The sequence below is a fragment of the Hippocampus comes genome, unplaced genomic scaffold (genome assembly GCF_001891065.2).
Source record: "Hippocampus comes isolate QL1 unplaced genomic scaffold, H_comes_QL1_v1.1 scaffold164, whole genome shotgun sequence".
NCBI classification, from domain to species: domain Eukaryota; kingdom Metazoa; phylum Chordata; class Actinopteri; order Syngnathiformes; family Syngnathidae; genus Hippocampus; species Hippocampus comes.
In genome coordinates, this window is record NW_017805005.1 from 251,653 (window position 1) to 278,165 (window position 26,513).

Genomic DNA, 26,513 nt, shown 5'->3' on the forward strand with positions numbered 1-26,513 from the left:
TTAAATGTGTCATTTAATAAGCAGAATGCACCATTTACAGAAATATTGTATCAAGCCACTGCTCTTTTCTTTCTTTTTGTATTTAGATTTTACTAACCCAGAAAACCAACACAAAAGCAAGAATTGGTAAGAAACCCTTGATGAGCAGTGAGTCCCAACCCAACCACCCAAATAATCAAATTTCACTTAATTCTTTTGCAAATTAGTGATTTACTCCAAACAATCTACCTTTTTTTCTTCTATCTTTGCCAGCGATGTATAGTGACAGGTCTACTAGATGACAAAGTACAATTAATCTGCACATGTTGGCTCTAGCTACAAAAGAAATTCACAAGACGTTCGTAAATTTTGTGAGCAAATTAAGACGAGATCAACATTATTTACAAGTTCAATACATTCCACGACCATGCTCATTACTGAAACATTATTCCTTATTATCCTTGATAAAAACGTAAAAAAAAAAAACCACTTAATTAAATTGCCGCTTCTTCTGGTGTGCACCACTTGGCCACCAGGGGACAGTATAATACAATCATGCGAAGACAAACGAAGAAGAATATTTTCACAACTGTTTTAAGAAACACACGAAGGTATGTCAAGGCACTACATTTTACTTTTTTTGTAACATTTGTGTTTGGTCGTGGTTGGGAATCGTTGATGTAGATTATATGGTTTAAAAACGAAAAAAAAACCACTTAGTTATTTCTGGAAGTACACGCGTGTTTGTCACTACCTGTTCCCGCCTAGCCTCGCGGCTAACGTGTCGCGGTTAGCTCGTAAGCTTGCTAACATTTCGGCGGAGAATTCATGCCCTCTGTTTTACTCCGACTAGTAAACGCCTCCCGGTGTCTTCTGCTCTGTTTAAAGGAGGAAAGTTTTCCGGCGTGTTTCGGGGTAGGGGTGTCCAGGTGCCTCCCCCCCACTTGAGCTCACACTGTTGAGTCCTATCAGACGTCCTGAGGAACGCTCTGATCTCTATAGCCTGGATTGGGACGGAGAAAGACGGGTTGAAACAGTCATCAGGCGGTAGCCTAAAATGATGAATGTGTAAGTATGTGTGTTTTTCATTGTACTCTATGTCATTTGGTCAAGTGATTGCGTGAAATAAAATAAACCCAAATCTAGATATATGTTAGAAGTATACTATCACTCTATTTTTTAAAAATGTGTTTGGATCCAAATGCTTTTATTTTGTGCAACAACTCGAAATAAAATTGAGTAAATTCAACACATTTTTTTGTTTTCAATGTGGCCTGTTGCGAGTTAAAACGCCACCTGTTGCTTTGGCATACACGTAACTGTATTTCTTTTAGAAAGACAATCATGGCGTAACATTGGCTCTTAGCTTTGATTTGTGTGTTACAAATTCCTTCGGGAAGCCTTGTTGAAGAATGGAAATATAAGGGGTCGGGGGTTAATAACCTACCATCAGAAACTTCGGGAAGAAGATGTGGGAGAGAGAGAAAAAAAAGACAAGTTAGTTCTTGAACATCACCAACATGTCATGCTGAAATATCACCTGACTGACGCGCACAACCTGCACTCGTCGGATCACGGCCGGTGAAAAAGCCTGGATGAAAAAGGCACGTGGGCGGAATTAATGCGAGGGGAAAAGATACGGCAATAAAGATGCGGGAGAGACGGCAGGCGACCGTGTGGGAGGAGGCGAATGGTGCTCATTAGGCGGATGGGTGGAGGGGGAGGAAAAGAAGAATGGATTGATCACATGCGACGCGGGAGGATCATTAGGGAGGAAAGGAGGGAGATCTTATTATGGCAGAAAAGTGGGAATTTGTGCATTCTGCGCCTTTTGACGACATGAACCGGCATTGGAACACGTTAGCTCCCAGCCTCTCTGCATAAATAATCAAGAAGAGCCAGGAGCTACACGTACACAAAAACACACACGTACATACTTTACGCACTTCTTGAACTCAACTCATCAGTTTGGCAGATAGAGAGCAAATCTTAAGAACAAAAGACTTCAAAATGTCTAATAGCACTCCCATCTTAAATTTCCGATCAAACTTAACATACAACCAGGAAAATTACACATCGTGTATTTAAACTAACCACATAATTAACGAATAGAATGTGTTACGATATGTTGTGGCTTTTTCTGGTGTGATGCTGAACTGATGAATGATGATAAACTGTTTGATTTGTTTTCATTTTATTTGCTAGATGTTTTTTTATGAAGCATGATATTCTAGAGTGATGTTTCTTGTTGGGGAAAAAAAAAGACTTTTCATCTCGTTTATCATTTCATGTGAATGTCCAAATGAAGCCGAGCGGCGCGGCGGAGGAGTGCGATGCGACTGACTTGCCAGGATGACCATGTCCATGCCCCAGAAGATGCTCATGATCCAGCCCACCATGATGACGGCCGTCGCAATCTGGATGAGAGCGGCTGCCACGTTGAGCCAAAAGACGCAGCACGCGCCGCGCTCGGCCACCAGCTCGCTGCGAGCGCCGCACAGCACCGTGAAGGCTGAGATGAAGGTACCTGTAATACAAAACACGGTCGTCATTTATTGCTCACAATATTGCCAAGCTGAAAAGCCAACGTGGGGGGGAAAAAAATATTGAGGGTATCGGCAAATATCATAGCAGCCATTAAGAATTTTGGCCGGGAAAATCATGGCACACAACACACTGCAAAAAAAAAAAATTGTACCCTAGTGAGTTGGAATCTGTTCATAAAGGGTTGTCGTATGTAAACATCTTTCGTTGGCAAGTCCAACTTTATTATTGAGATGAAAATATTTGGAAAATGGGTCACTTAAGACAAAACCTTTTAAAGAGAACGTTCCATCAGACTAGCAGTGACATCACAAACCGGCATGGACGTAAACAGCGCACCGCAGACGGCACTTTATTCAGCTTAGCTGCCTCCTTTTTAAGACTCGGCAACGATCAAGAACGCCATGACTCATATATGTCACAATAATTTACTAAACCCTTTTTGTGCACTTTGTTAAGTGCTTCAATCAAATGGGTTAAATGACACTGCTTGCGAGCTTACTCAAAAACTGCTTCGGCTAACTTGATGTGTTGTCTGCAGAGCCAAACAGCTACAGACCGTTTCCTACGACTTTTATTGTTTAACAATAAACATAATAATAATCATAAAAATAATAATGAAAAGAGTTTGTAATATGAAATCCTGTCAGCCAAAGGTGTCAAACTCAAGGCTTGGGGGCCTGATCTGGCCCACCATGTCATTTTATGTGGCCCGCGAAAGCAAATCCAACATGTCAACTTCCACGATGCTTGCTAAAATCTCTATCAAAATTTAAAATTCTCCCATGTAATAAACAAGAGACATCTTGTAAGCATTTTATTTGAACCAAACCCCTCCTTACAGTAACTTAAACAATAGTTGACTTAACCATTATTATTGACTTTTTTAAATTTGGTTTCAGTTTTTACGGCCCTCCAAGGGAAACAGTAACTAAAATGTGGCCTGCGACAAAAAATGAGTTTGACACCCCTGCAGTGTAAGCAGTAGTGTGGATTTTTCAGAGATTTTGGAAGGTGACAAAAAGTAAGAGTGCCAGCGTGAGGAATGCATGGTGGGCGTTTTTCTTGTCACACTGATGGAACCCAACAGTCGGAGCAGGTGGGACGTGCGTGCGTGTGCATGTGTGCATAGCCACGCGCAGTAGATACACTCATCTCGCACTTAAATCTACAAATTGTTTCCTTGGTTTTACAAACCATTTTTATACAGCAATAATAATAATAATAATAATAACACAAAATGTTATCCTGATATAAAGTCAGTGAGGCAGAAATGCTGCATTCGAGCGCCTAGTTGTTGTCCAAGGAGAAAGCAGACACGCAAGGAAAAATAACAACGTATGGACCAGGACTTGGCGTTAGCATGGCCACTTTAGAGCGCCTTGTTGTCTGCTGTGAGTGCTTGCATGTCACAGAGAGAGAGAAAAAAAAGTCTCCCGTGATCGCCAGCATGTAGACCGTGACTTGGCCTATGTGTGGCCGGTTTGGAGCACCCCGTTGTCTACTGTGAGTGCTCGCATGTAGGCTTTAAATGGATATATTTTGGCTGATCAAATGAGCTTGTAAACATCATATTTGCTTATGTTCCTCAAGTGAATGAAACACAATGATTAGAAATAACGTGAGCTCAAGAGGGGCCACCGTAGTGCGTGAAGGAATATGAACATCAGCGTGAGCTATGCAATTAGTGTAGCACAAAAAAAAAAACAAAAAAAAAAACGGAAGCACTCTGAAATTGTAATAATAATCTTCCCTGTGTAAAAGACTGAAGGAGCGTGTGGGAGATGTGGCGCACGTGTGTGTGTGTGTGTGTGTGTGTGTGTGTGTGTCCCCGCTTGTCCAGATATTAACCAGACTAATGACTATAATTACACAAAGAAGTCTCCAAAGCGCCCACCGCTCGTGTGGGACGTTAATGACTGAGTGTGAAAAAGACAGAAAGAGACGAGCGGGAGAAGTAAAGGCCGACAATAGAAAGAGCGAGGCTTTGAAAGAGTCGAGTGTGATCACTTTGGGAGCGACTACCCACAATGCATTGTGTGCTTTTCCTTTTTGGAAAGGGATGGTGTTCTTCCCAAACGTACAATTTTGTGGAACTGTAAAATCGGCTGAACTGAGAAATCTTTGATTTCAGACCGTTGGCGGGTTAGAGATGGCGACATGCATAGATTGACAATAGAACAATACTCTTAGGTATATATTCTTTATCCTCTGCGATGACCCCCCCCCACCCCCAATTTTACTGGGGAGTCAATCTATCTATCTATCTAATTTTTTTTTTTTTTTAAACATTTATTGTGTTTTTTTGTTTTTTTATCGGATGGAAGACAGTAATGGCATTTCCAAGGCACCATGTATTGGGCACAATTCGGTATGATGCACAAATGTCGCGTGTATTACGTTTTGTTATTTTAATAACGGTGGCGACCGCGCGCTCCTTTTGTGTATCCTGACACAACACACGCATACACGCACACGTTCAAAAGGACAGGAGATGATGCAGGGCTCCAAATGGAATTACACACAATAAAATCTGATTATTTTATTTTGGCCTCCAGGTTGTATGGAGCAAAACATACACCGTTCGCTCACTCGCGCTTGCGCAAACATGCGGCAGTGAGTTGTGTTCATTTTCAAACTGCGTTGTCATAACAACTAGTCACGGCCATTCAATGAAATGTCAAGGCATTCAGGCAAACCCACATGCATTGCACAGTGCGCAGGTGCTGGGGACAATTTAGTCGAGACGACATATCAAGTCAACACGGTTGCCAAAAGGAAGGGGAGTGTCTGTGGGCGGGCGGGGGAGTCGGTCGAAGCGTTGGCGGACGCCTTTCATTGAATTTGGAGCCAGACGTCTGTTGGTGACATTTTCAAGCGGTTGCTCCAGCAAAGGGGAACAAAAGTTGAACGTATTTTGATTTGCTTTGGTTTCACATTTAGGCTGTGACTTCATGACAGTCAGCCGTAATTGAAGTTGATGCAAATAAACTTGACTTGACTCTTCCATTAGACGTCACTTACATATCCACCAATAATGGACATCTGTAATTGACTCGTGGCTATCTCCAAGTGAATTGTCGATATTTGTCATGAGAAACGCAGGAATGAATGGAAAAAGCCGTGTCGTTTGTCCTCGGTGAAATGACGTCGCAGATATCCTTAATTCACTTTTGACTCAGCAAAACCAAGCTACGGTTATCTTCATCTCCCCAGGTCTCTTTTATAAGATATCTTGATAGCAAGGAGACTACCCGGTCACAAACACGAAATAAATCATCTGCCATTTTTGTCTCGTCCCAATTGCGTTAGGGGAACCGCGCCCCACTCAATTGTCAATCAAATACTACCGCACCCGGCATCTTTCTTATGCCTACATAATCACCCACTGTCTATCCCACCAGGATACCACGAGGCTTTCCATGCCAAGCGCGAGCCACCAGCTAGCTCGCAAGCTCATTCTTCTTAGCTGGCGTTGGCTGATTGGCTCTATATCTAAACATCTCTCTCTCTGTCTCTCTCTCTCTCTCTCGGTCACACGAATCTCTAACTAAATTCACTTGACATGGTTTTTAAAATATAGGATACAAACAATGTACAGACATAATGTATGTAAAACTCACCAAGTCCAGGTATGAAGGTGTTGAGGAAGAGGCATATGACCGCCAGAGGGAAAGGCATCGTGGGTATGGCGGCCCTCAGGGGTCCCTTCTTCTCGCGTACCTCCACCACCACGCCGCCCCCGCCGCCCCCCGGCGTGGGGCCCATCGGGACGGCTTTGACCCCCAAACTGTCCCCCACCATACTCCCATCCTTCTGTGCCATCGTATTTGCTTCGAGAGCACTTGAACAATTAGAAGCCGACACGATCCGAAAACACTACAGTCCGAAAAAGTCTCTCATTGGTGGTGTTGTTCATTGGGCTCAGATGCTCATTAAAAAAATGTGATATTAATAATTATAATAATAATAATAATAATAGAAATTCCTGGAAGGATGACTGTAGTTTCCGGGGTGTTTCTTTCTTTTGGTCAAATGTGCTCTAAGCATTCACAGACTGAGAGAAAGCGCTCACTATAAATCCCCCCCACCTACCCCCCACCCCCACTGTTCGACTCCCGCTCCCCACTCCTTGGTGACTTGACACCATTTAAAGGTACAGCACACTCCTCAAAGCGCTCATCCTCATTTAAGAATGCTGAGAGTCCAAGGTTTCACTTTCGTGCCATTGTGGATCACGAATGATTTTTGTTCGCCCGAATGCAATTGTGCATGAAAAATGCCTGAATACTAAAAGTCACATTTATTTGATTTGATTTTTTTAAAATAATACCCCCAAAATACATTGTAGTATCAATGCTGAGACAAACATTCTCTCTAATGCTGCAAAAAAAAAAAAAAAAAGTGATGCTCTGTGATAAGCGTTGCTATTGTGCAAAACAGTTTGAGAAACAAGTGAGATTCTTTTTCAAAATTCTTGACCGCTACTCATATCCCAAGGCGTGTCCCACTGTTCATTTTTGTTTATCGTTTGAAACGGATCGTAACAAACAAAGAGCGCAGTTTATATTCCTCGCTAACTATTCCATGATTGTATATGGTCGTCTTGCCTCTCCCGCTGTCTCCCGCCTTGGCCGTCATCTCCTAGCAACCCGAGAAGCTGTGGGTAATTACTCGGGCCTGATATTGACCTCATGCTTTTTGGCTCTGTCTCCAATTTTAATTTCCTCTGAAGTCCTCTAAAAAAAATTAACAAAGGATGTCAATGTGATTTTGTCATGCGAATCAAAGCAACGCAGAGGCGGGTTACGTCTCAAGGAGCCATCGTGAACTCATGATAAGCTGGTGCCGATTGCCATGGCAACATGAGAGGGTTGCAAGGGGGGTCAATGAGGCGAGTTTAAAGTTGACTTTTTAGTTCAGTGATTACGGAAACTTTTTTTTTTTTTAAATTAGCAGCATTAGCATGAGGATTTGCTGCTAACGATAAGGTAAGGACTCATAATTACAGTTTGTGTCTGTGTGTTTGTGTATGGCTGAAAGTAAAATAATCGTGAGCAGACCAATCACAAAGTCTTAAGAGCCTATGTCTGAAAACGCACAACCATTTTAGTGTCATTTTGCCATTTTTTTTCTGTTAGAATTCAGTCCCCAAAGCCAGTTTTACATGGCCACATGATATTTGATTGATATGTCTATCATGAGTAGAGCCACAAAAAAGTGTCAATACCCAATGGTTGAAAAGATATAGGAAGTCTGCCTTTTTGGTTCCCAAAAAAACATTTTAGTATTTGTTTTTTTTTAACGTCACAAATTCAGCCCCAAAAGCCAGTTTTAGCTAGAAACATGAAATTTAGTTGATGTGTCTATCATGAGTAGAGCCACAAAAAAGTCTCTAAAACCAATACCTGAAAAGATGCAGCATGTCAGCCATTTTATTTTTAAAATACCATGTTCATGTAATTTTTAAAACTTTTTTTTCTGTGTCACAATGTGGACATTTTCACTTCGAAGTGTACTCCTCTCTTGCTAGCAATTCAGATATTAATGGTTGTTGTGTCTTGATGTATTTTATGGGAACAAGTGAATTTACACTGCAATTCAAGTTGTATCCGGACAGTGTATACAGTGTAACGTTGGGCCATTTTTCAGTGTTGTACGATGAAAATATATACATTTTATTCAAACGTGAAGGATATGCTATAATCTACAGGTATACTTGTGAATAAGCCAAAAGAATCGGGCTTGGAAACTACGGAGATTCTGGAATGAAAGAAAGAGCGCCATCTGCTGGTCATGCAGCAAACAATTATGGATAAATTGTTCAAATGAGAGTGAAGCTGTGGTTCAATCATGAGTTCTTTTGTCATTTAGAGCCGTGTTGGGTTGTACATTTTCTTGTCTATACTAAGAAATGGACACTATTTCAAATTCAATTACAACATTAGAAGAGAGAAAATAAAGTCCTAGTGGTTCCCCATCGTCTTATAAAAATACTGAGTCAATTTGTTTTCATGATTAAAAAATATGAATCATGAAGAGTATGTGAGCAGCCTCTAGGTGGCAGCAGAGCCTCATAGGACGAAGTTCTCACTCAACTGTGAAGCAATAAAAAGTGAACATTATCCCCCCCCCCCCTGCCTATTTCATGTTGTAGTCTGATTCTTGAAGTGACCGTAGCAATATGAACAGTTAACAATTAACCCTTCAAGAAGTACCTTTGTCAGTTGTTCCATGACGGCGCCCATTAATTAACATCCTTGTGTCGCCACTCCATTCTTGTGACTTGTGACTCCACACCCTTGTCCAACCCTGTTTCACTTAACATCATGAAGTTTTGTAGAAATGTCGCCCGGGACACAGGAAGTCAGACGTTTTTGCTTGGAATGGCTATTTTGACCCTGGAACAGTTTATTTCAGTTTCCATGATTTCTCATGGGAGGGGGGGAAAAATGTGTTGACATGTTTAACAGTGATGTATAGCTTCCTCATACACGCAAACACACACATTCATCACATGTCCGTGCGTCACTGTCATTTTACACCACTGACAAAGCAGTTACTTGTTATATTGTACAGTGTGTGTGTGTGTGTATATATATATATATATATATATATATATATATATATATATATATATATATATATTTTCCTCATGGGACAGATAAGATATCATTTTGGGCGACTCTGTCTCACTGTCTCCTTTTTCCGGGAAATACATGCTTCCTCAAAATAACCACACCACACACCCCATTGAGTTACAGTGTGTGTGTGTGTGTGGGGGGGGGCGGGGGTCAGGGTCAAGGTGAGATTGGAAGTGCATGTTAGAGGAGAACTTTCCCTGCAAGAGGACAGTGTTGCATGTTTTGAGGGAGGAGGACAAAAAAAATGGCTGTTTGGAATTTTTCAAAATTTTGATAAGATTTCATGAAGAATTGAATTAATGAGCAATTCTTAAAATCGATATTGACAGTTTGTGTTTTCTTTTTTTTTTAATTATTATTAAAATGCAGTCACATTTAGAAATGTAATGACACATTTTACACGCCGAAACATTTTCCACTATTTTTCTATTCGCAATTGTTTTATTCTGTATATTTTACATTTTATTTATATTGTATACCTGTATAAATTGTTCCTGGTTAATTTACGCAAAGGGAGTATAAATTGCTTCAGCAGTTGGATTTTTTTTTTTTTTTTTAAACTGAGACAAATGTGTAAAAACATGACAATTTCAGACATGGGTCTTTTTCATGAAGTTTATTGTGCTGATCGGAAGCGAGACATCCAGCATAAACGTGTGCGCATTGGAATGCAAGCAGTTTCCTTGAAGGACACCACGTTCACATGATAAGAGACGGACACGCACAGACTGTTAATGTGTCGCAAGAATATTTTGAGTATTTTCGGAGTCAAATCGAGTGGAGTGAAGAAGGATAATACTGGCATATTGCGCGACAGTCAGGTAACGTGAGTGGTAATGAGTACAGCTATACCGAAGTGTCAATTCATGTTAATGATCCTAATAAAACAAAAAAAAAATAAAGTGTGTTGCTCCTGAGGAGTTAGAAGAGAGTTAGCCGAATACATAATGGTTTCATACAATAATATAACACAATAGAAGTACACATAATAAGTCACAGTATAAACATCGGAACATTGAGACGCCATCATATCCCTGCGATCCTAGTTTTGAACACTAAGGGTTATTTTGGGGGGGGGGTCTACTTTTTAGTTTTTTTTGTCAACCCTTTGGACTCATTTCCCAAAAATGAGGCAGAACACTCCAAAAACAGTTGTTGTTACCAGGCGAAACTACATTATTATTATTATTTTTTAGCCAATCCCTTCACCGCCCCCAAAAGAATTTCTGTGCATCAACATTTCTGTCATTATTCACATTGTTGAGTGACTCCCATTGTGTCCCAGTGTTTCTTTCTTGAAGACCATGTAAAGTGAATTCAGAGATTTGACAGTAGCTTGATTGTTCACAATTTTGAAGCTTTGTTTTCTATACTTGATTTTTTTTTAAATGATTGAAATTTGTCAGGTTAACAAAACTCTACTCGGTTTTCACTTTACAGGGACTTTACATTCTTTTTCCTTTGTTCAGCTACATCAGTATGTGGTTGTTTAAAAAAAAAAATGTATATACACCGGTATATTTTTTTTTCAATTCAATTTCACCTAAATGTCTTTGTTATTGGTCTTTTTTCTTTTACTATACACTGAATGTCCGGTTGATAATTTGCGCCAGTTGCAGAAGTTTTACACTGTTGTTCCCATTAAAATGTATATCATGAATCCAGTAACTTCTTTTTTTTGGTCCACTTTACAACAAAGATATGAACTACAGGCAGAACATTTGACTGTTTTACAACACTTTGTTGCCCATCAGTATTTGTACCTCTTCAACAAAGAGGAAAAATCCGCTTTTTCGACGATTTTTTTTTAAAGGTTAAACGTTTGAATGAAATCGTTTTCCTATGTTGTAATGTGTTTGTGTTAAAAAAAAAAAAAAGTAAAAGTCGGCCAATTTTTGGGGGCGGGGTTATAAAAGAGCTAATTTTGGCCAATTGAATTGGCTGTCTGATGAATTAATCGGTCAGGCCCTACGTTAAATAGTGTTTCACAAGTTTAATTGTGTCTGGATGGGGGGGGGGACTATTTATCAACAGTTTATTTTTTATTTCGTCCACAGTGTAGATTTTAACCTAGCGCAGATGGGTCTAGATTGGATCTTCTACGATAAACTGAGGTTCACTGTATAATGCATTGATCCGAAGAGTTGTTCCTTAATATCAACTTGCTCCAGTTGACATCAAATTTGCCTCCATTGCTCCAAGATATGATTAATCGATTCAATCAATGACTGGATTATGAAGTCCATTCCTAGTGGAAAAGTGTTTATCTTTTCTGTTTTTTTTTTTAATGATTTGTGACATTTCCATTTACTCTAGTATTTTCCTCTTGGAAGGAGGCAGCAGATGCGCCGGCAGCTCGGTGGGCAGCTCGTGTCCCTCCAGCTTCACTTTAATGAGGTGGTTGGCCAGTGCGAACTCCTCGTCGTCCAGCATGCCGTCCTTGTCAATGTCGGCCAGCTTCCAGATCTTCCCGAGCACCGTGTTGGGCAGCTTGGACTTAACCATCTCTCGTTTGGCGTTGGCGCCCGTCACCTTGCCGTTGACTGGCGACAATGTGTAGAAGATCTCGTCGTAGGCCGGCTTATCGCGCGCCACCACCCACTCGGCCTCGTCGATACCCTCGCCGGCACCCTCTCCGTAGCCGTGGCCGAAGGGGCCGTTGAGCGTGCCGTCGAAGGCGCCGCCCTTGACAACGGGGTTGGGTCGCTGTGTCTCCTCCTGGCGCACTAGCACCATCAGGCCGGCAATGTCGTGGGCCAGCATATCGTCCACCGCCTCCAGGAGCTTGGACTTAAGGGGCTGGAACTTGGTGAGGTCCTGAGCTTGGAGTTGGTCCTAGAAGGGAGGCAGAGATGGCAAAAGTACTAAAACTTTGTCCTTAAAGTCCCTGTAAAGTGAAAGGTTTTCTAAATTTGACACACCGCAGACAAGACCAAATTGAAACGATTTATTAAAATCACCAAGCACATAAAATTTGTCTTCAAAATAATGAAAATCCCTGGGTGCACATGCTATCTCTCAAGTTGGACTTAAAAAAAAAAAATTCTACTCTTTCATTTTCCTCCCCTTGTTGAGCGTGCACTCATGGCCAACAACGAGGCGCACTAAAGCAGCCACACCAGCGCAGAGCCCAGATCCTCACTTCCCCTTCTTCTCTGTCCTTCTCACATTCTCGGAAAAAAAAAAGTGAAAGTATTTCGACTTCGCTACTTCCCAACACTAAAAGGCAGTTAAAAAAAAAAAAAACAAAGCACATCATTGCGAACTATTGGTGAACAGATCCTCTTCCTCATTGTTACCTGCATCCGCTTGAGATTTGGAAAATCTCCAGGTGATATCTGATGTTCCCTCTCGATGCGCTTGTAGATGTCTCCCAGGCTGGCGATAAGCTCCTTCTTCTTGTTCTCTCTGCCAAACACTGCCGGCATCTCCTTCTTCAGAGAGCTGATGATGTACGCGTGGACCTGCGTGACGGGATTCAAAGAATGCATCAGGACAACATCAAGCACAGCTGCACACGGTAATCCAAGATCCAATCGAAAACGGAATTATAAACACAGCAAACATGTCCTTTGTTTCCATCTTTGACAATTGATAGGAACTTTGGGGTTCATTTTTAAAGTATTTCCGTATTGCTATATGTCCGTGAAGGACGTATATGAAGGAAGGTCAAACAGCCGTTTGACAATTGCGGTTTACTTAGTGATCTTTTTATTTTTGTCAATCATACACCTGATAAATATTCCATATCATCGCTCTCATGTGAAAAACACATTTGTCCGTTGTTGTCATTAAAAAAATTAACTTAATGGGTTGTCCGAAACGCCGACACGCCTGTTAAAAAAAAAAAAAAATTAAATGGGCAACTGATGTTCACAGGACAGCAATGATAATTTTTAAAAGTAAAAATATTACTGAAACTAATAACTACACAAGATAACTTAACATCCTCTAAAAGCTATTTGAAACCAACTAAATGAACAAAAAATGTCTCAGCTGAATTAAAAACGAAATGAAAATCTCAAACTATTAGCCCTGTTTAGGAATTGGGCTAGCCAAATTAGACCTCAGATTAAGAAATCAATCAAGGACATTCGGCATCCTTAGCAATATAAATCTTTCCCCCCCCCAAAGTCTGTCTCATGACCTCAAAGCATAACACACGTCAGTTGTCAAACAGGAAAAATGCATTGGAGTGTTTCCGACAAGTGGTTGAGTATCTGTCCTCAGACAGGAAAAGAGGAAATCATTCACATGTGATCCCAATTGTTCTAAACAGCCGGATGACGGCAGGAAACGCTTTTCTCCTGAAAACACGCAAAATGTACATTTGGGAGAGAGGTCCTTTCATACCATCCTGACACGGGTCTCGGAAGAGGGAGCTTTACCTTTGCTAACCTCGCCCGCTTGATCAGATCGTTGAGCTTCCGCAGCGCGGCATTGCGCGGCAACGACTGGATGTCCTTGAACAAATCCTGTTCCTCGGCCTCGAACAGCTTCCTGTTATCGGGAATCAGCAGCGGGTGCGACCAAAAGGAGCCGATGTACACGCGAATCACCTGCCGGAGACAAAAGAGAGATGCACAGATCGCTTTGCTTTTCGGGTAGAAGTTTAAAAAAAAAAAAAAAAAGATGTTTACCTCAGGTGTGTTGACTATTTTTCCCAGCGACCACATGAGCGCCCCATACACTCGCATCAACTGCTGAGTCTCGATCTGGTCGGCCTTGTTCAACACCACCCTGATGACAAAACGAAGCAAAACAGCAATTGTGGGTTCATATAATTCGCAAGAGCCAAGGTGCCGTCCTCGAAGTACCTTATCTTGTCCTCGTGGTTCTTCAGCGCCTTGATCACGTCGGAAAATTCGTCAGAGATGTCCAGTTTGTGAGCGTCGAAGAGCAGGATGATCCGGTCCACGCGCTCGGCAAACCACTCCAGGACAGCTGCAAAGTCGTAGCCTGTAAAAATAATAAGAATAATAATTAAAAAAAAACACATGTAAGTTAGGAACCATGACGGTTTTGTCACCATAGAAAGCAATGAGATCATTTTGCGACATGGTGACGTGCAAAAATTGGCAAACCATGCAAAGTCAATCTCATTAAAGTGTTGAATCTCAAGGGACTGCAACCAAGTGTCAGCTGCGCAGTAGTTGGAGTAGCGGTAACGCTTTTTAAAAAAATTCGTGTTAAGTTGCGGCTTCTTGCGCACAACCAACAAGCGACGCCTTGATGGTTTGCTCAAGAACGCGAATCTGGTGGAGCAAATCTGTAAATGGTATTGCAATTGTAGTTTTTAAAAAAAATTGTGCGTGTATTTTTTGCAACCCATGTTACAAGATTCAGGGAAAAAAAAGAGCAAGAAAGGAGTCCACAAATTCCTCCAAGCCTGAAAGTAGCACACTGCTAACTGCTCGTTTAGTAGCACGTCGACATCTAACAGACAATACCTCCATAAGGACATCTACGGAGGCAGCTATAGCCCGATAGCTCCTCTTCTGGACACACATAAGGAGTGTACACACACACACACACACACACACACACACACACACACACACACACACACACACACCAACAGGGGTGCGTAGAGACCAAAGAAATAGTCAGACAAGAGAGACAGGAGTGTAAAATCAAACATGGAGATCGTGCCGTCTTGGGTTATCCAGCTTCTTTTGTCCGTGTCGGCCGTTGGTATGGCGATGCCAACCGTGTAGTGTTGGGAATGCCGTTCTGTGACACCGCAGCAGACTGAAAAGGATTCTCGGACTTGCCCTTTGCCTTTATGTCTCTGCAATGTGGTATGTGTAATGTTTGCTCGTTCATTCAAACTTTTTTTTACACCAAAGCAATTGGAACAAAAGGAGACATCCAGACACAAACCAGGTCTCATACATGTATTTCCCATGAGTTAATCGTCTTTAGCTTCGCACTGCATGCCGGAATGCAAGCACGCGCCCGATCAAAGCTCATTTTGGACGCTATCTACTCTTCTTTGAAACCAAAGGGACATAATCCCCCCCCTGCTCCGAAATGCTGACATTGTCGGATTCAATGGGACTGGTCGGGTGTTTGGTAGACGAACGGGTCTGGGGAATGAACGCGCACGATACACACAGAGGCACACACACGCAGGCAGAAACAGCCTTTGTGTCACGATAGTGTTGTTTTACCTCGACTGATTCTTTGTTTCTCTCCTGACAGGATCCCTGGGGTGTCAATCACGCTGATGCTCTCCAACACTGGGTTAGTCAGCTGGGCGCACACAAACCTACACACACACACACACACACACACACACACACACACACACACACACACACACACACACAGATGACCAAAACTGTAAACGTGTCAAAACAAACTCTGCAGCACCTGCATGCATCAAATGCATAATACAACGCAAGTCTTTCTCTTGTGATTATTCTGAACCAAATTGAAAAAGGCGGGTGCACTTTTTGTCCGGTAAGGCGAGCCCAAGTAAATACAAAACATGCTTCAAAGAAAACTGACATCTGTTCTCTGCGCACAAAAACGCAGAACTTTCTACCGTAACCATTTATATCACTGCTTGCTTGTCTTTTTATTCCACTAAACTCTCACAGCCGAATGCGGTCACTGAGTCAAAATGTCGGCAATGTTTCGTGTGTTTCATTAAAGATGCAAAATGAAGCGTCATGAGGCAACTTAGTGCCTGGCTAGTGTCAGGAAGGAGCGCTGATGAATTTCTTCTGGGCAGGATCTTCATCAGCAACAAGTTATGAAGAGTTTGGTGTTTTATGGAATGACCAAAACTCAAACATTTAGCAATTTAGTGCTGCCCAACTTGTCTCGTAAATCAACTTTGGTCGCAAGTCAACAATATGTTTCGGAATGTATGTCTTTGGGTTTTGGGGGACTTTTTGGGGGGAGTTGTTTTTTTTGCACCAAAAAATGACACTTTCATGACTGCCTCAAATCAAAAGTGGCAGACTTAGTTTCTTTTCTAGCGTGACTGAACAAACCTTTTTGCAGGTCTAGTTATGACAGACATGCCTACCAAATTTTAGGTTGCATGAAGAAACAAATATGTTTCCAAAACAACCCTAAAATGGCTACAGACCAAAATGGCTGACTTTAGGCATAGGTTCCAAAATACAGTTTTCTTGGTCTACTTAGGAAAGATGCAAACAAAATGTAATTTAAAAAAAAGGGCTTGGGGGCGGGGGCTGTTCATCTCTACTTGAAGTTTTTATTTCATCTTAGCCTGGACGTGATGAGAATTTTGCAGTTTTGTGTCACTGTGGCATGACCTACATACATAGGCAACACACATGACCGCCGGCGGGGAGAGCAAAAGCCTGATTGGTGAGGGCAAGGAAATTCAATCACAAAGGAATGTCGCGCCCCACTGCGGATTCTCACTTTGGCTCGCTTGCCACCTCGCACTTTGCATACTTGGCGCGAGAGCGTCACAACATGGCGAAGCGCAAACCTGTTGAGGAAGGCGTTCCCGAATGCGTTCAGTTTCCTGAAGGGCTTCTTGGGGTCCACCACAAGGGCATTGCCGGGGATCACGCCCTCCGTGTCGCCGTGCATCACCGCGATGAAGGAATCCGTGGTGGGCTCGGGGCCGATGCGCATCCCGGGAAAATCCTGCTCCAACAGGTAACTGTGGGGGCAAGTGAGGCGTTCCGTGATGAGATGCTTTTGATAAGATGAGAGCAGAGTTAAAAAGCACTCAGTGGGGCTCTGGTGAAAGTTCTCCAACTTCGATCTCAAGGCAAAATATATGAAAACAAAAGGTTACAAAAATATATGTGAAGTATGCATGTAGTCAATTCGGTGAAACAGTACTAGTGTCGTACTTCTATAAGCTACACTGAAGCGGGAGGACAGAATTTCGGCTGTAATGATAGTCAAGGGCAGGGGTGTCAAACTCATTGTAGTCGCGGGCCAATTTGGAGTTACGTCTTCCCTCAGATTGTTCAAATGAGTACTGGGTAACAAAATTATTGCAAAATCTCAACGATATTTATTACACGTGACAATTTGACATTTCGGTACAGAGTTTAGCAAGTTGACACACATGATTTGCTTTCGTGGGCCGAATCTGGCCCCCGGGCTTTGAGTTTGACACCTGTGGTCAAGGGTGTTGTAAGTCAAGCTCGCTGTATTTACATCAACAGCGTTTGGTTTTTGGTGGGAGACAGATGATGCCTGGACTAGTTTTCCAAGTCATGTGAAACCTTTGCAACTTGTTGCTAGGCTGAATTGGTCATCTGCAATTGTTTTTTGCTGCATTCCGCACGACCAGGAAGTTTTTGGCCCTTACAAGGGCCCAACCTAAAAGCAGTACAATGAAAACTGACCCTACAAAAGGCACTTAAGCTATCGTATTTTCTGACAAGTAACAAGTGACAAGAATTCCCTTTTTAATTTAAAATACGGACATAACATAATATAGGTCAACTGACCATATTTCTCATACTTTCTTTCCCAATCAACCTGGGGCAGATGGCTCGGCACGGCTTTCGTGGCTACATCGGCTTAATTCCCTGCCGATCCTCCCAACGTGAGCTAATGCTCTTTAGGGCGACAACAAGGTGATCTTTAAGGAAATCGTCTTCCTTGGTGGTATCTGACAACTCACTTCGGTCCTTGCTTAGACTGTCCTTTTGAAAAAGAAAAAAAAGAAAAATTCTCATCCACCGTCCTCTGTCCCAAAAATGACTGATGGATGGACCGTTCCATCCCAGGGACGGAATGTCCATCTCTGGAATTCAGCCAACTTTCCAACGTACAAACCGTCTTGAGCAGAAATCGGAATCAATTGTCAAGATTTGAAATGACTCTCGAACCATTTGTTGGCAACACAAATGACTCTTTCAACCCCTGTATTGGTCCAACATTGCAAGACGCTTACCACTTAAACAGATTTTTTTTTTAATCAGTAATGGCATTTTCTATGATTTATAGTGAGTATCGCGTTTTTTTTTTTTTTAAGTTACCAAAAATGACTCCTGACCCAACAAGTGCTCCGGTTTTGAATCCTCCATCTTACATGTTACAAGCAGGGGAAACGATCTTACGATGTCGAGTCTTGTAAACGCGGGCCGATTTACGGTGCGACTATTAATTTTCCTGTCAGTGTTTTAAGCGTTAACAGATGTAAGGATGACTCCCACCCCTACTTTTTTTAAAAACATCTTTACAATGAACACACATACTTATACACACACACACACACACCTTGCCTGAGGAGCAACCAGCGCCTGGTGGAGCCATCTCCCCCGACAGGTTGTGCAATACACGCGTACGACTGTGTACCAGTGTTGGATAGCACGTCATGCAACATACGTATCATCCTTTTGGGGTTTGCCTTATATTTATATGTTTAAAATAAACATTTTAATCTGTAACTGTAACAAACACATTTGGGTAGGGTAATTTAAAAAAAAAATTGAAGTTATTCCGGTTTAAATATTGAAATGAATCATTCATGAAGTGTGACTGCAGGCGGGCGTGAGCAAAGGTTACCAAGCATTTTGGACATTCCTCGTTGCCGTGTTAAAATGTGGGTGGAGGGTGAGGGGGGGGGGGGGTGCTGCTAAGTTGTTATCAGTAAACGAATGATGAAGAGACAAAAGCGAGGAAGGAGGAGATGCTAAAGACCATCCTCGCTGGCTTGAAAGGACTAATTCAATGACATTTAAAAATGGCCGACGGTTCAAACAACGGAAAGCCTTGGCTAATCTAAACATCACGCCACACCGATATGTTTCCCGAGGCTTCCTTGAGCCTCGGGGACCGTCAACTCGGCATGAGCTCAGACATCCGGCTCCCATCGCATCCATGGAGCAGTCGTCTTCCCACTTCCCAGTTGGACTTTGCACTCCGTGAAATAAACAACACATTCCAAGATAATAATTCTTAAAAGTGAAAGCCACCGAAAGTGGAGACGTCATTTTGGGCTCAACCAAAGTTTTGGCACGTATTTTAACTTCAAAAATTCAGGCCACACTGAAAACAAATGTCACAAAAAGGATATAAAGTCAAATAGGACAGTGGGGGTGGGGGGTAATCAAGTGGCTTTTGTTAGTTAATATTTGTTTTTATTGGGCATTGGTTAACTTGTCGTCAAACAACAGAACGTTCCTCAAACACTCTTTGAACAATTTAATCTTCAGTGAAACTAACATGCATGTTTTGGCAATGTAGCAGGAAGTTGGGAGTACCCAGAGGGAATCTCTGCAGAAACACAGAGAACTTAACTCCACAAAGGAAGCTCCTGCGCTGAAATTCAAACCCCTAACCAGCTCATAGTTTACATTAATATAATTAAAAACATGCAACTTCATGAGACAACCAAAATGTTATCTCAGGTTCTATTTACTATTTTCTATTTATGTGGCATGTTCGATGGCTGCAGCAGAGGGAAAACAGTCAGTTGGGCGTGTCTTCATCGAATGAACTTTTAAGATCTCCATTTGATCCAAATTGTGTCTGTTTTGTGTTCTCACCGTATGAAGCTGGTCTTGCCTGTGGAGTACTGGCCCACCAGCAGGACCATGGGCTTGTTGTCAAAGTCGGCATCCTCCAGCGCCGGCGAGTGGAACTCGTGGAACTTGTAGCTCTCTTCCAGCGGCAACAGCTTGGTCTTGTAAAGCTTCTTCAGACCATCACTGACCGTCTGGAAGACCTCGGGCTCCTTCTTCCTTCGGTCATCGCCTCCCAGCCAGCTGAACATGACGGCTGCGCTTCTTTTTGCTGCTGCCGCTTCTTCAGCTGATTGGTTCTTGTGGTCTGCTGGTTGGTGAGTCCTAGATCTTTAAGGGCGCACAGAGTGTGGATGGCCTCTTCAAATATGAGTCATCATGAAAATGTCAAAAATAAATTAAGCATAAGGGTGTCCAACTGGGGCTACTAAGCACAATATACCAACAAATGTCTTCTGTTTTACTTTGCAAAAATAAATAAATAAATAATACGTGGTATAGAATTAAAAGTAAGGGAATATATGTTCTAAATAAATGTTGGGTGTGGTTCTAAACAGATAATACGATGCTATTAGAAGAGAAAAAAAGGTCAATACCCAAGCTGTCAAGATGGTTTTGTGTTGTGCCAATTACAGGCGACACTCTAATTGCATTCTCTTCATCCGGGTTCTTCCAGCTTCCTTCAAGCCCGTGATATTCCGAATGGGACAAAAACACACCTTTGTATATTCGATTTGACACAATATATTGTAATGTTGTCCAAAAAAATATTAGCGTCCCAATGCCGCTACGGGGCCGTGGGCGAGCACAGGAATCCCATCAATGATGCACTGAGCTGCCGCGACGCTGTCAACCGCCGTTGTCCTTCCTTCCACCACCAACCGTTTGCAGTCAAAACACGCTCATAAAAGTGGATTTGTGTCGTTTGGAATTAAAAATGAAAGTCAACGAGCGACAAAGAGGTGAGCTTTGGTGTTTTGGAGCGTTATGGGGCGGCAGCCGGTCACTCTCTCTCCCCTCCTACGGAGCTCGTATTTAAATACCGACTCGCTGGGAAACCCGAGCCTACCGGAAGTTACACGACAGGGGCCTTTTGGCCCCGCCCAGTGATGCGGCAACCCAAGCCGGACTCGTGCGAGGCCGAGAAATGGTGCGCCACCTACAGGCGAAGAGCGGGATGCAAGGAGAGAATCCTGTTGGGAGTCGTCGAGTCGTGAGGTGATAAAGGCATGAATCAGTGTTGGTGGCGGTCATAATGCAGGAGAGTAATTTACCGAGTTCAGAGGGGGTGATCAAAAGAGAACTGTATGAATGATTGATCGGTTAGCGGAGGAGTGACAGGTCGAAGGTGTAGGAAGTGGCCAGCTGGTTGTAGATGGTGTCAGAGAGACTTGATGTTGCGGAAAGTGATGGTGCACTTCAGTTTGGGTTTAGGGGTGGGAATGTTGATATGCAAGATGATGGCGAGGTGGTTGGAGCTGGAGAGGTTGTTGATGGTGATTCCAGTAGAGCAGACCAGGTCCTGGATGTGTCCATGATTGTGGGTAGGGACGTTGATGTGTGTTTGAGACAACCTTACATAATGCAAATGCTACGTGGTTTAGACACTTTGAATCTACTGGGTGGAGTGAGGTTACTGTCAAAATACCTTAGTGACTTCCTTCTCACGACGTTCTTATCGCTTTTGGGCAAAAAAAGAAAAAGGAGATGATCTTTGTGAACACTTGTTAGACGAGCAAACAATGAGCCCATCATTCATGACAGCACATACGAGTTTATCCTGTCCTCCATGCAATAACATATTGAATTTGACGCAGCGAAAAAGAAAAAAAAAGTCATCTGAGGACTGTAACAAGAATAAGAATAAGAAAACCTTTATTCGTCTCACAATGGAGTAATTCCCAATTTACAGCAGCAAAGTTATGCAAGTTATAATTCGTGCTCTGTTAGGAAACCTTTAGACCAAATTGACTGCATAGTATAAAGTGCTCCTTTATCTGTACTTTATCTGAGTGAGAATGTGCAGGCTGATGCAACAAAACAAGCGAGGTTTGATTAAACTGGGTGCAGCTCTTGATAAAGAGGGAATGTCATAAAACCAGAACAGAGGTGTCAAATATAACTTCGGAGACTCAATTATGCCACCATCTTGTGTCCACAACTACTTTATGCACCACGTAGAGCTGCAGCAATTATTCAAATTAGGTAACATGCCTTAAATTAGGAAAAAAAAGCTTCACAGGAATAATTTTTGCGAGCAAATTTAATATTAGCTGCCATAAGGAGTGGTCAAACACAGGCACAGCCACCCATCCACTTCCAATCGCTTTGTTGAACAAATGGTTCTCCATTCATTCACCACCACGTAGAGTTTTCTCAATACACAGACTGGCTAATTGATGAGGCAGATCACAAGCAGCCAACTCTACAACCTCATTCGCTAACGCCCGTGTCACGCACCAGGCCAGGCCCCGCCTTATCCAGCCATACATATCCAGATAATACAGTAGAATGTGAAGATGCAGACAAAAATAAGAAGTGACTTGCGGTTTCAATGATCAAAAACATTGTTATCCACATGATGACATAATCGGTAGAAAACTCTATTATAAAAATATTCACTGGCTGCAACCCGAGCGCCACTCATCTAATTATCTGCTTGCCGGAAGCCAATGTAGTGATTTCTTCATTCCTAGCTAAGAGGCTTCTGTTAAAGCTGTGATGCTCCACAGTTCTGCCCAAAAAAACAACAACAAAAAAAAATCCATGTGCAACAGGCAAAGAGGAAAATGCAATAGGTCCTTGTGTGAAGGGCAGTGCTACTCATTCATAGAGATGACCAAATCCCATTTTCTGACAATGTCATCCACTTCCCAGCCTGCAGTGGCCCCCTGTGGCGGTGCCGCCTCTTCCCGTGACGCTTGCCTGACAAACACCTTTTCCAACCCCAGATCGGCCATTGCCACCTTCTTGCCGCCTCCTTCCCCCTCCCCGTGGGTCATTGTCATCTCCAGCCCTGGCAGCACCAGCTGCCTCTTTTCACGGTCCCATTCAACGCAAAGCGATCCTCCCTCCTCGTCTCGCTGCGCTCCTGCCGGCGTGAGGACACTGTAGTTTTCAGCGTCTTCTCCACGTCTCCGATATGGGCTCCCAGTCAGTTCCTTCCCCTCCGTCATGGGCATTCTTAGGCCACGTGGAGCTGTATTCGCCAAATACATTGTTGGAAAGTCCGCCTGACTTTGGGTCGCATTTTCCAGGGGACATCTGCTTCCTGCTTGCGGTAAGGAGCACTGGGAGGCGAGATAGGTGGCGTTCTTAACGGGTAACTCTTTAGGGTGGGCGTCGCACTGTCCACCGGCATCCGTCGTGGCCACCCCAACCACGCCGTAGCTCACAGAGTCAGCGCAGGGTTCTTCGGGCTCTGGTGGCGGCTGTGGATGCTGGGCAGCACTGTTAGTTACGCAATCTGATGCGTTGTTGTCCTTGTCGTCATCGTCCGAGGGACACTGGCTCTTCAAAGGGGTGATGAGATCGGGGAGTAAGCTTGCGTTGGGTTGAAGGCGTAAAGAAGCCACGTCCTTCAATGCAAAAAGACGGAAGGGTGAGAATGTAGCACCATAGGTTTTTAAAAGTGTTTTATAGTGGTCAGTGGCAAGGCTTGTCTAACTTCGAGACAGTGTCACGGATAAACAAATGGCCAAGGCTGAAGAATTTACACAAGTTGTCGGTAGCGATGTTGCTTTTATACAATTACAAAACAATTCCAGGAGGCCCACTCTAATTCTTGGAACCATGAGGACATTGAGAGGAGATTCCTTCCTCCAAGTATGTCCACCAGTGTCACCATTGACAGAACACAGTTCAAAACTTTTGATACTGTGTCTCCCGTCTACAATAGTAGACATTATTCCTCGCTTTTGGGGTCACTGACCCCAAACCAAACATAGAGAATGAATTTCGTTGACCCTAGTAAAAATTTTGAAGGTGTTATTATCACCTTCAAACATACTGTAGTGGTCATAAGTAAAGTATGCATAAATACAGTGCGTAGCTGAGTTATGATAATAAGGTACGCATTTGAGAGCAACTACAGGTAGCCTTGTTATTAGCATTACCAGAGTATGGGGCCTTTTCTGTCCATTCCCCATCAGGTAGTGATAGAGAATGTAGCCGACCACCAGAACAATGCAGATGCACAGCGACGGACACACAATGCCAACAACCGCCATCTGCACTTGGCCGGTGACAGGATCTACGGAAATAATATGCAGATCACGTCGTTAAAGTATTCGAGACATGGTTTTCAAATTTAGCATTTGGGTGACCCGAGAAACAAACACAGTGAGGTTGTACCTTTTCCCGTGGTGATGCAGAGCCTCTCGGACTGGTGGCAATTGAAGTGCAAGGAGAGGAATCTGGCCTGAGCCGAGAAGCAGTATTCCGTCTCAAAATCCATCAGTCCGTATTTGTACGGGCTGGAGGTGACTGGAAAATGGTGCTGTCAAGTAGCAATGCGAGTTCTTGTTGTTGATAAAATAGACTTTTCAAAGCAGTGTAAGGTGTGTCAGAAAAAAAACAAATCCAAGACTTGTGTCATAAAAAATATTTCCAATCCAAACGATGAGTCGTCCCGATCAATGTTTTCACCCTGAAGTATGAACTGTAATTGCGATCGCAGCTCTCTGCAGCGATCAAAACTTCTGCGGGGCAGACTTCACGAGAATGACTTCTACTTTATGAATTTGGGGGAATTTGAAAGAAATCTTTTTGGGACACCGGCCGTTGAACTTTTTTGACACACCTTGTAATCATTTCAACTGTAGCTTACCACTCTCCCTTGGCGGCTGTTGTAAACCGTCAGGTTGTAGGTCATCTGCGGATAGAGCCATGCCATGGAAATGGGCGGGGCGTGGTCGTCCGGCTGATATCTGATTGGACCTGACAGGTAGATGATGGCGTTGTTGTCCTTCACTTCCACCGAGATCTGAGGTTGCCCAAAGGTTGCTGTCGGAGGGTAAGACACACGCGACTCAACATGTTAATTAGTTATGACACGCCCGCTTGGCCATCACTGGCTGCAGATGATCACATGACATTGCTTGTCCAATCAGTGCTGCGGGAAATTTAGTTCGCCTAGTAGTCAACGTGTGACTGTCGTGATAGTACGTCGTAAATAAAAAAAAAAAGTATACTTATCTCTTGAAATTTTACTGACTTTTTTTCTGTTTTTAATAAATGCGTTTTTTTTGTTTTTTTTAAATATCTTGAATTTGTAAAAAAAAAAAAAAATATATTTATTTGTCACTCATAACGGGTTCGGTGAATGCGTATATTATAATACCTGGCACACTGCCTAAGCAAATAAACAAGTTATTCATGATACCCAGCATGTTGCACAATAGAAATGAATAAAATGACCAAATACTGCAATAACAACAGCAACAGAAACCTTTGAGTGTTTACATCTCCATTGATGTCGCTCAACTTACTGTCAGCCTTTGGAACGAGGCGCATCGGCGTCTCGACCCACTTTGAAAGGCCGGCGCCCACGGCGCGCACCCGCCCGGAGTAGCCCTGCTCCGCATCCCACGTCTCGCGGCTCAGATCGCACCACGTCCTCTCTGTTTCCTTGCACCACGGCACCGGCCTCCATTTCACCCGCTTGCTTCCCGCCACACTGTCACCGTAGCTGCGGAGGAGAGGCCATGATGAAGGCAAACTGGTCGGTATAACTATAGAGTAGGGAAAGGCTTAACGCTGCTCACAGGGCGAATTGCACGGTGTAGCGGGTGCCATCCGGAGTTTCGTTTCCTGGGAGCCATTCAAGTACGTTCTTCAGGTTCAGCGAGGTGAACGTGACATTAACAGGGCTCGGAGGAACGGATGAGCCTGCGGTGGTGGAAACAATGTTTAAATGGGCATTGGATTTAACTAAGAGCTCATAATCATTGTTTTTTTTTCAGTATTTCCCTTACTATTTTGGGGTTTAAAAAAAGAATTGAGGTAGGGCTGGCCCGTATGCCCTTCAAATAAATTGCACTGTTCTTTTTGCAAAAATCTTATTTGATTTGATAAATTTTACCCGCCTGCCCCCCCCCCCTTTTTTTTAATGTCTGGGGCCCCGTCACATTGGTCCCACACTCTGTACGCCCCTGCTTCGCTGCCATGCCATCATTGTAACCAGTGCAAGAGCCTGGATGTGCTTTAAACTAGATTTTTTTTCCCCTCCAATCATCAGAATGAAAAAAAAGGCCTTACCTGAAAATTCGAATTAATCGATTATATCCATTATTACTCCATGTTACTAATGACTTCCCATTGCCCTCAGAAAAAAACAAGTACAGTAATACAAAATGTATTTGGGAAGTCCAGATCAATTTACAGTCAACCGGAAAAATAAACCACCATCCACACCCTGATTTACATTCCAAACACCAATTTGCATAATAACAATACACCACAACCATGACAACTCAAGTCGAAACCTTAAAAGTTGTTGTCCTCTGAAATCGAATTCAATTCAATTCAATTCAATACAGCAGCGTGTTGAGTTGAATAACTGTTATTATTTATTGTAAATCAGCGTGTTACCAAGCGCATTTAAGGTTACATTAAAGTTATCAAGGCGAGACACACTTAGCCGCACATATACCTGAAGAGAAGTCCACACCCCCGAAGATGAAAAGAAATAAAAAAGCCCTCATGACTTTTATGTGGGAAAAAGAGCGCTCGTTTCCATCAAGGGACCTGTCGATGCTTCACCTGCAGCCGAATTCGGCCACATTGGAAAACATGCAGTGAAGTCCCAACAAAAGCGAAATGGCTAACGACAAGTACAGATGATGACGTTTAAAAAAAAAAAAACGTC

At 42.9% G+C, this 26,513-nt stretch overlaps 3 protein-coding genes and 1 long non-coding RNA gene across 8 annotated transcripts; 1 reads left to right on the top strand and 3 right to left on the bottom strand.

Moving 5' to 3' along the window:
* stum (stum, mechanosensory transduction mediator homolog) lies at positions 1 to 6,617 on the bottom strand. 2 transcript variants are annotated; one of them, XM_019859336.1, is made up of 4 exons: positions 6,147 to 6,614; positions 2,324 to 2,506; positions 1,427 to 1,435; positions 1 to 982 (listed from the first exon to the last, which is right to left on the bottom strand). In XM_019859336.1, exons 1-4 carry the CDS (start codon positions 6,346 to 6,348, stop codon positions 948 to 950), a joined length of 429 nt encoding a protein of 142 aa, XP_019714895.1. In that variant the 5' UTR covers positions 6,349 to 6,614; the 3' UTR covers positions 1 to 947. The 2 variants fall into 2 exon arrangements, with proteins under 2 accessions (XP_019714895.1, XP_019714902.1); XM_019859343.1 differs by lacking the exon at positions 1,427 to 1,435 and having other exon boundaries at positions 360 to 982; positions 6,147 to 6,617.
* Positions 522 to 19,767, top strand: LOC109509512 (uncharacterized). The gene is made up of 6 exons (XR_002166962.1): positions 522 to 590; positions 868 to 1,047; positions 2,353 to 2,502; positions 12,545 to 12,687; positions 15,372 to 15,413; positions 19,679 to 19,767. It is a non-coding gene; the product is annotated as an uncharacterized LOC109509512 (long non-coding RNA).
* il20ra (interleukin 20 receptor, alpha) lies at positions 10,342 to 26,513 on the bottom strand. 2 transcript variants are annotated; one of them, XM_019859327.1, is made up of 8 exons: positions 26,298 to 26,513; positions 25,411 to 25,534; positions 25,135 to 25,334; positions 24,474 to 24,649; positions 23,999 to 24,143; positions 23,761 to 23,897; positions 22,442 to 23,223; positions 10,342 to 10,360 (listed from the first exon to the last, which is right to left on the bottom strand). In XM_019859327.1, the coding sequence occupies exons 1-7, from the start codon at positions 26,347 to 26,349 to the stop codon at positions 22,465 to 22,467; spliced, it is 1,593 nt and encodes a 530-aa protein (XP_019714886.1). In that variant the 5' UTR covers positions 26,350 to 26,513; the 3' UTR covers positions 10,342 to 10,360; positions 22,442 to 22,464. The 2 variants fall into 2 exon arrangements, with proteins under 2 accessions (XP_019714886.1, XP_019714880.1); XM_019859321.1 differs by lacking the exon at positions 10,342 to 10,360 and having other exon boundaries at positions 21,958 to 23,223; positions 26,298 to 26,512.
* ehd3 (EH-domain containing 3) lies at positions 10,688 to 20,727 on the bottom strand. Of its 3 annotated transcripts, none has more exons than XM_019859313.1 (9): positions 20,242 to 20,727; positions 19,670 to 19,969; positions 16,642 to 16,818; positions 15,341 to 15,438; positions 13,985 to 14,126; positions 13,808 to 13,907; positions 13,556 to 13,726; positions 12,467 to 12,631; positions 10,688 to 12,002 (listed from the first exon to the last, which is right to left on the bottom strand). In XM_019859313.1, exons 2-9 carry the CDS (start codon positions 19,894 to 19,896, stop codon positions 11,475 to 11,477), a joined length of 1,608 nt encoding a protein of 535 aa, XP_019714872.1. In that variant the 5' UTR covers positions 19,897 to 19,969; positions 20,242 to 20,727; the 3' UTR covers positions 10,688 to 11,474. The 3 variants fall into 3 exon arrangements, with proteins under 3 accessions (XP_019714872.1, XP_019714860.1, XP_019714865.1); XM_019859301.1 differs by having other exon boundaries at positions 19,670 to 19,975; XM_019859306.1 differs by having other exon boundaries at positions 19,670 to 20,005.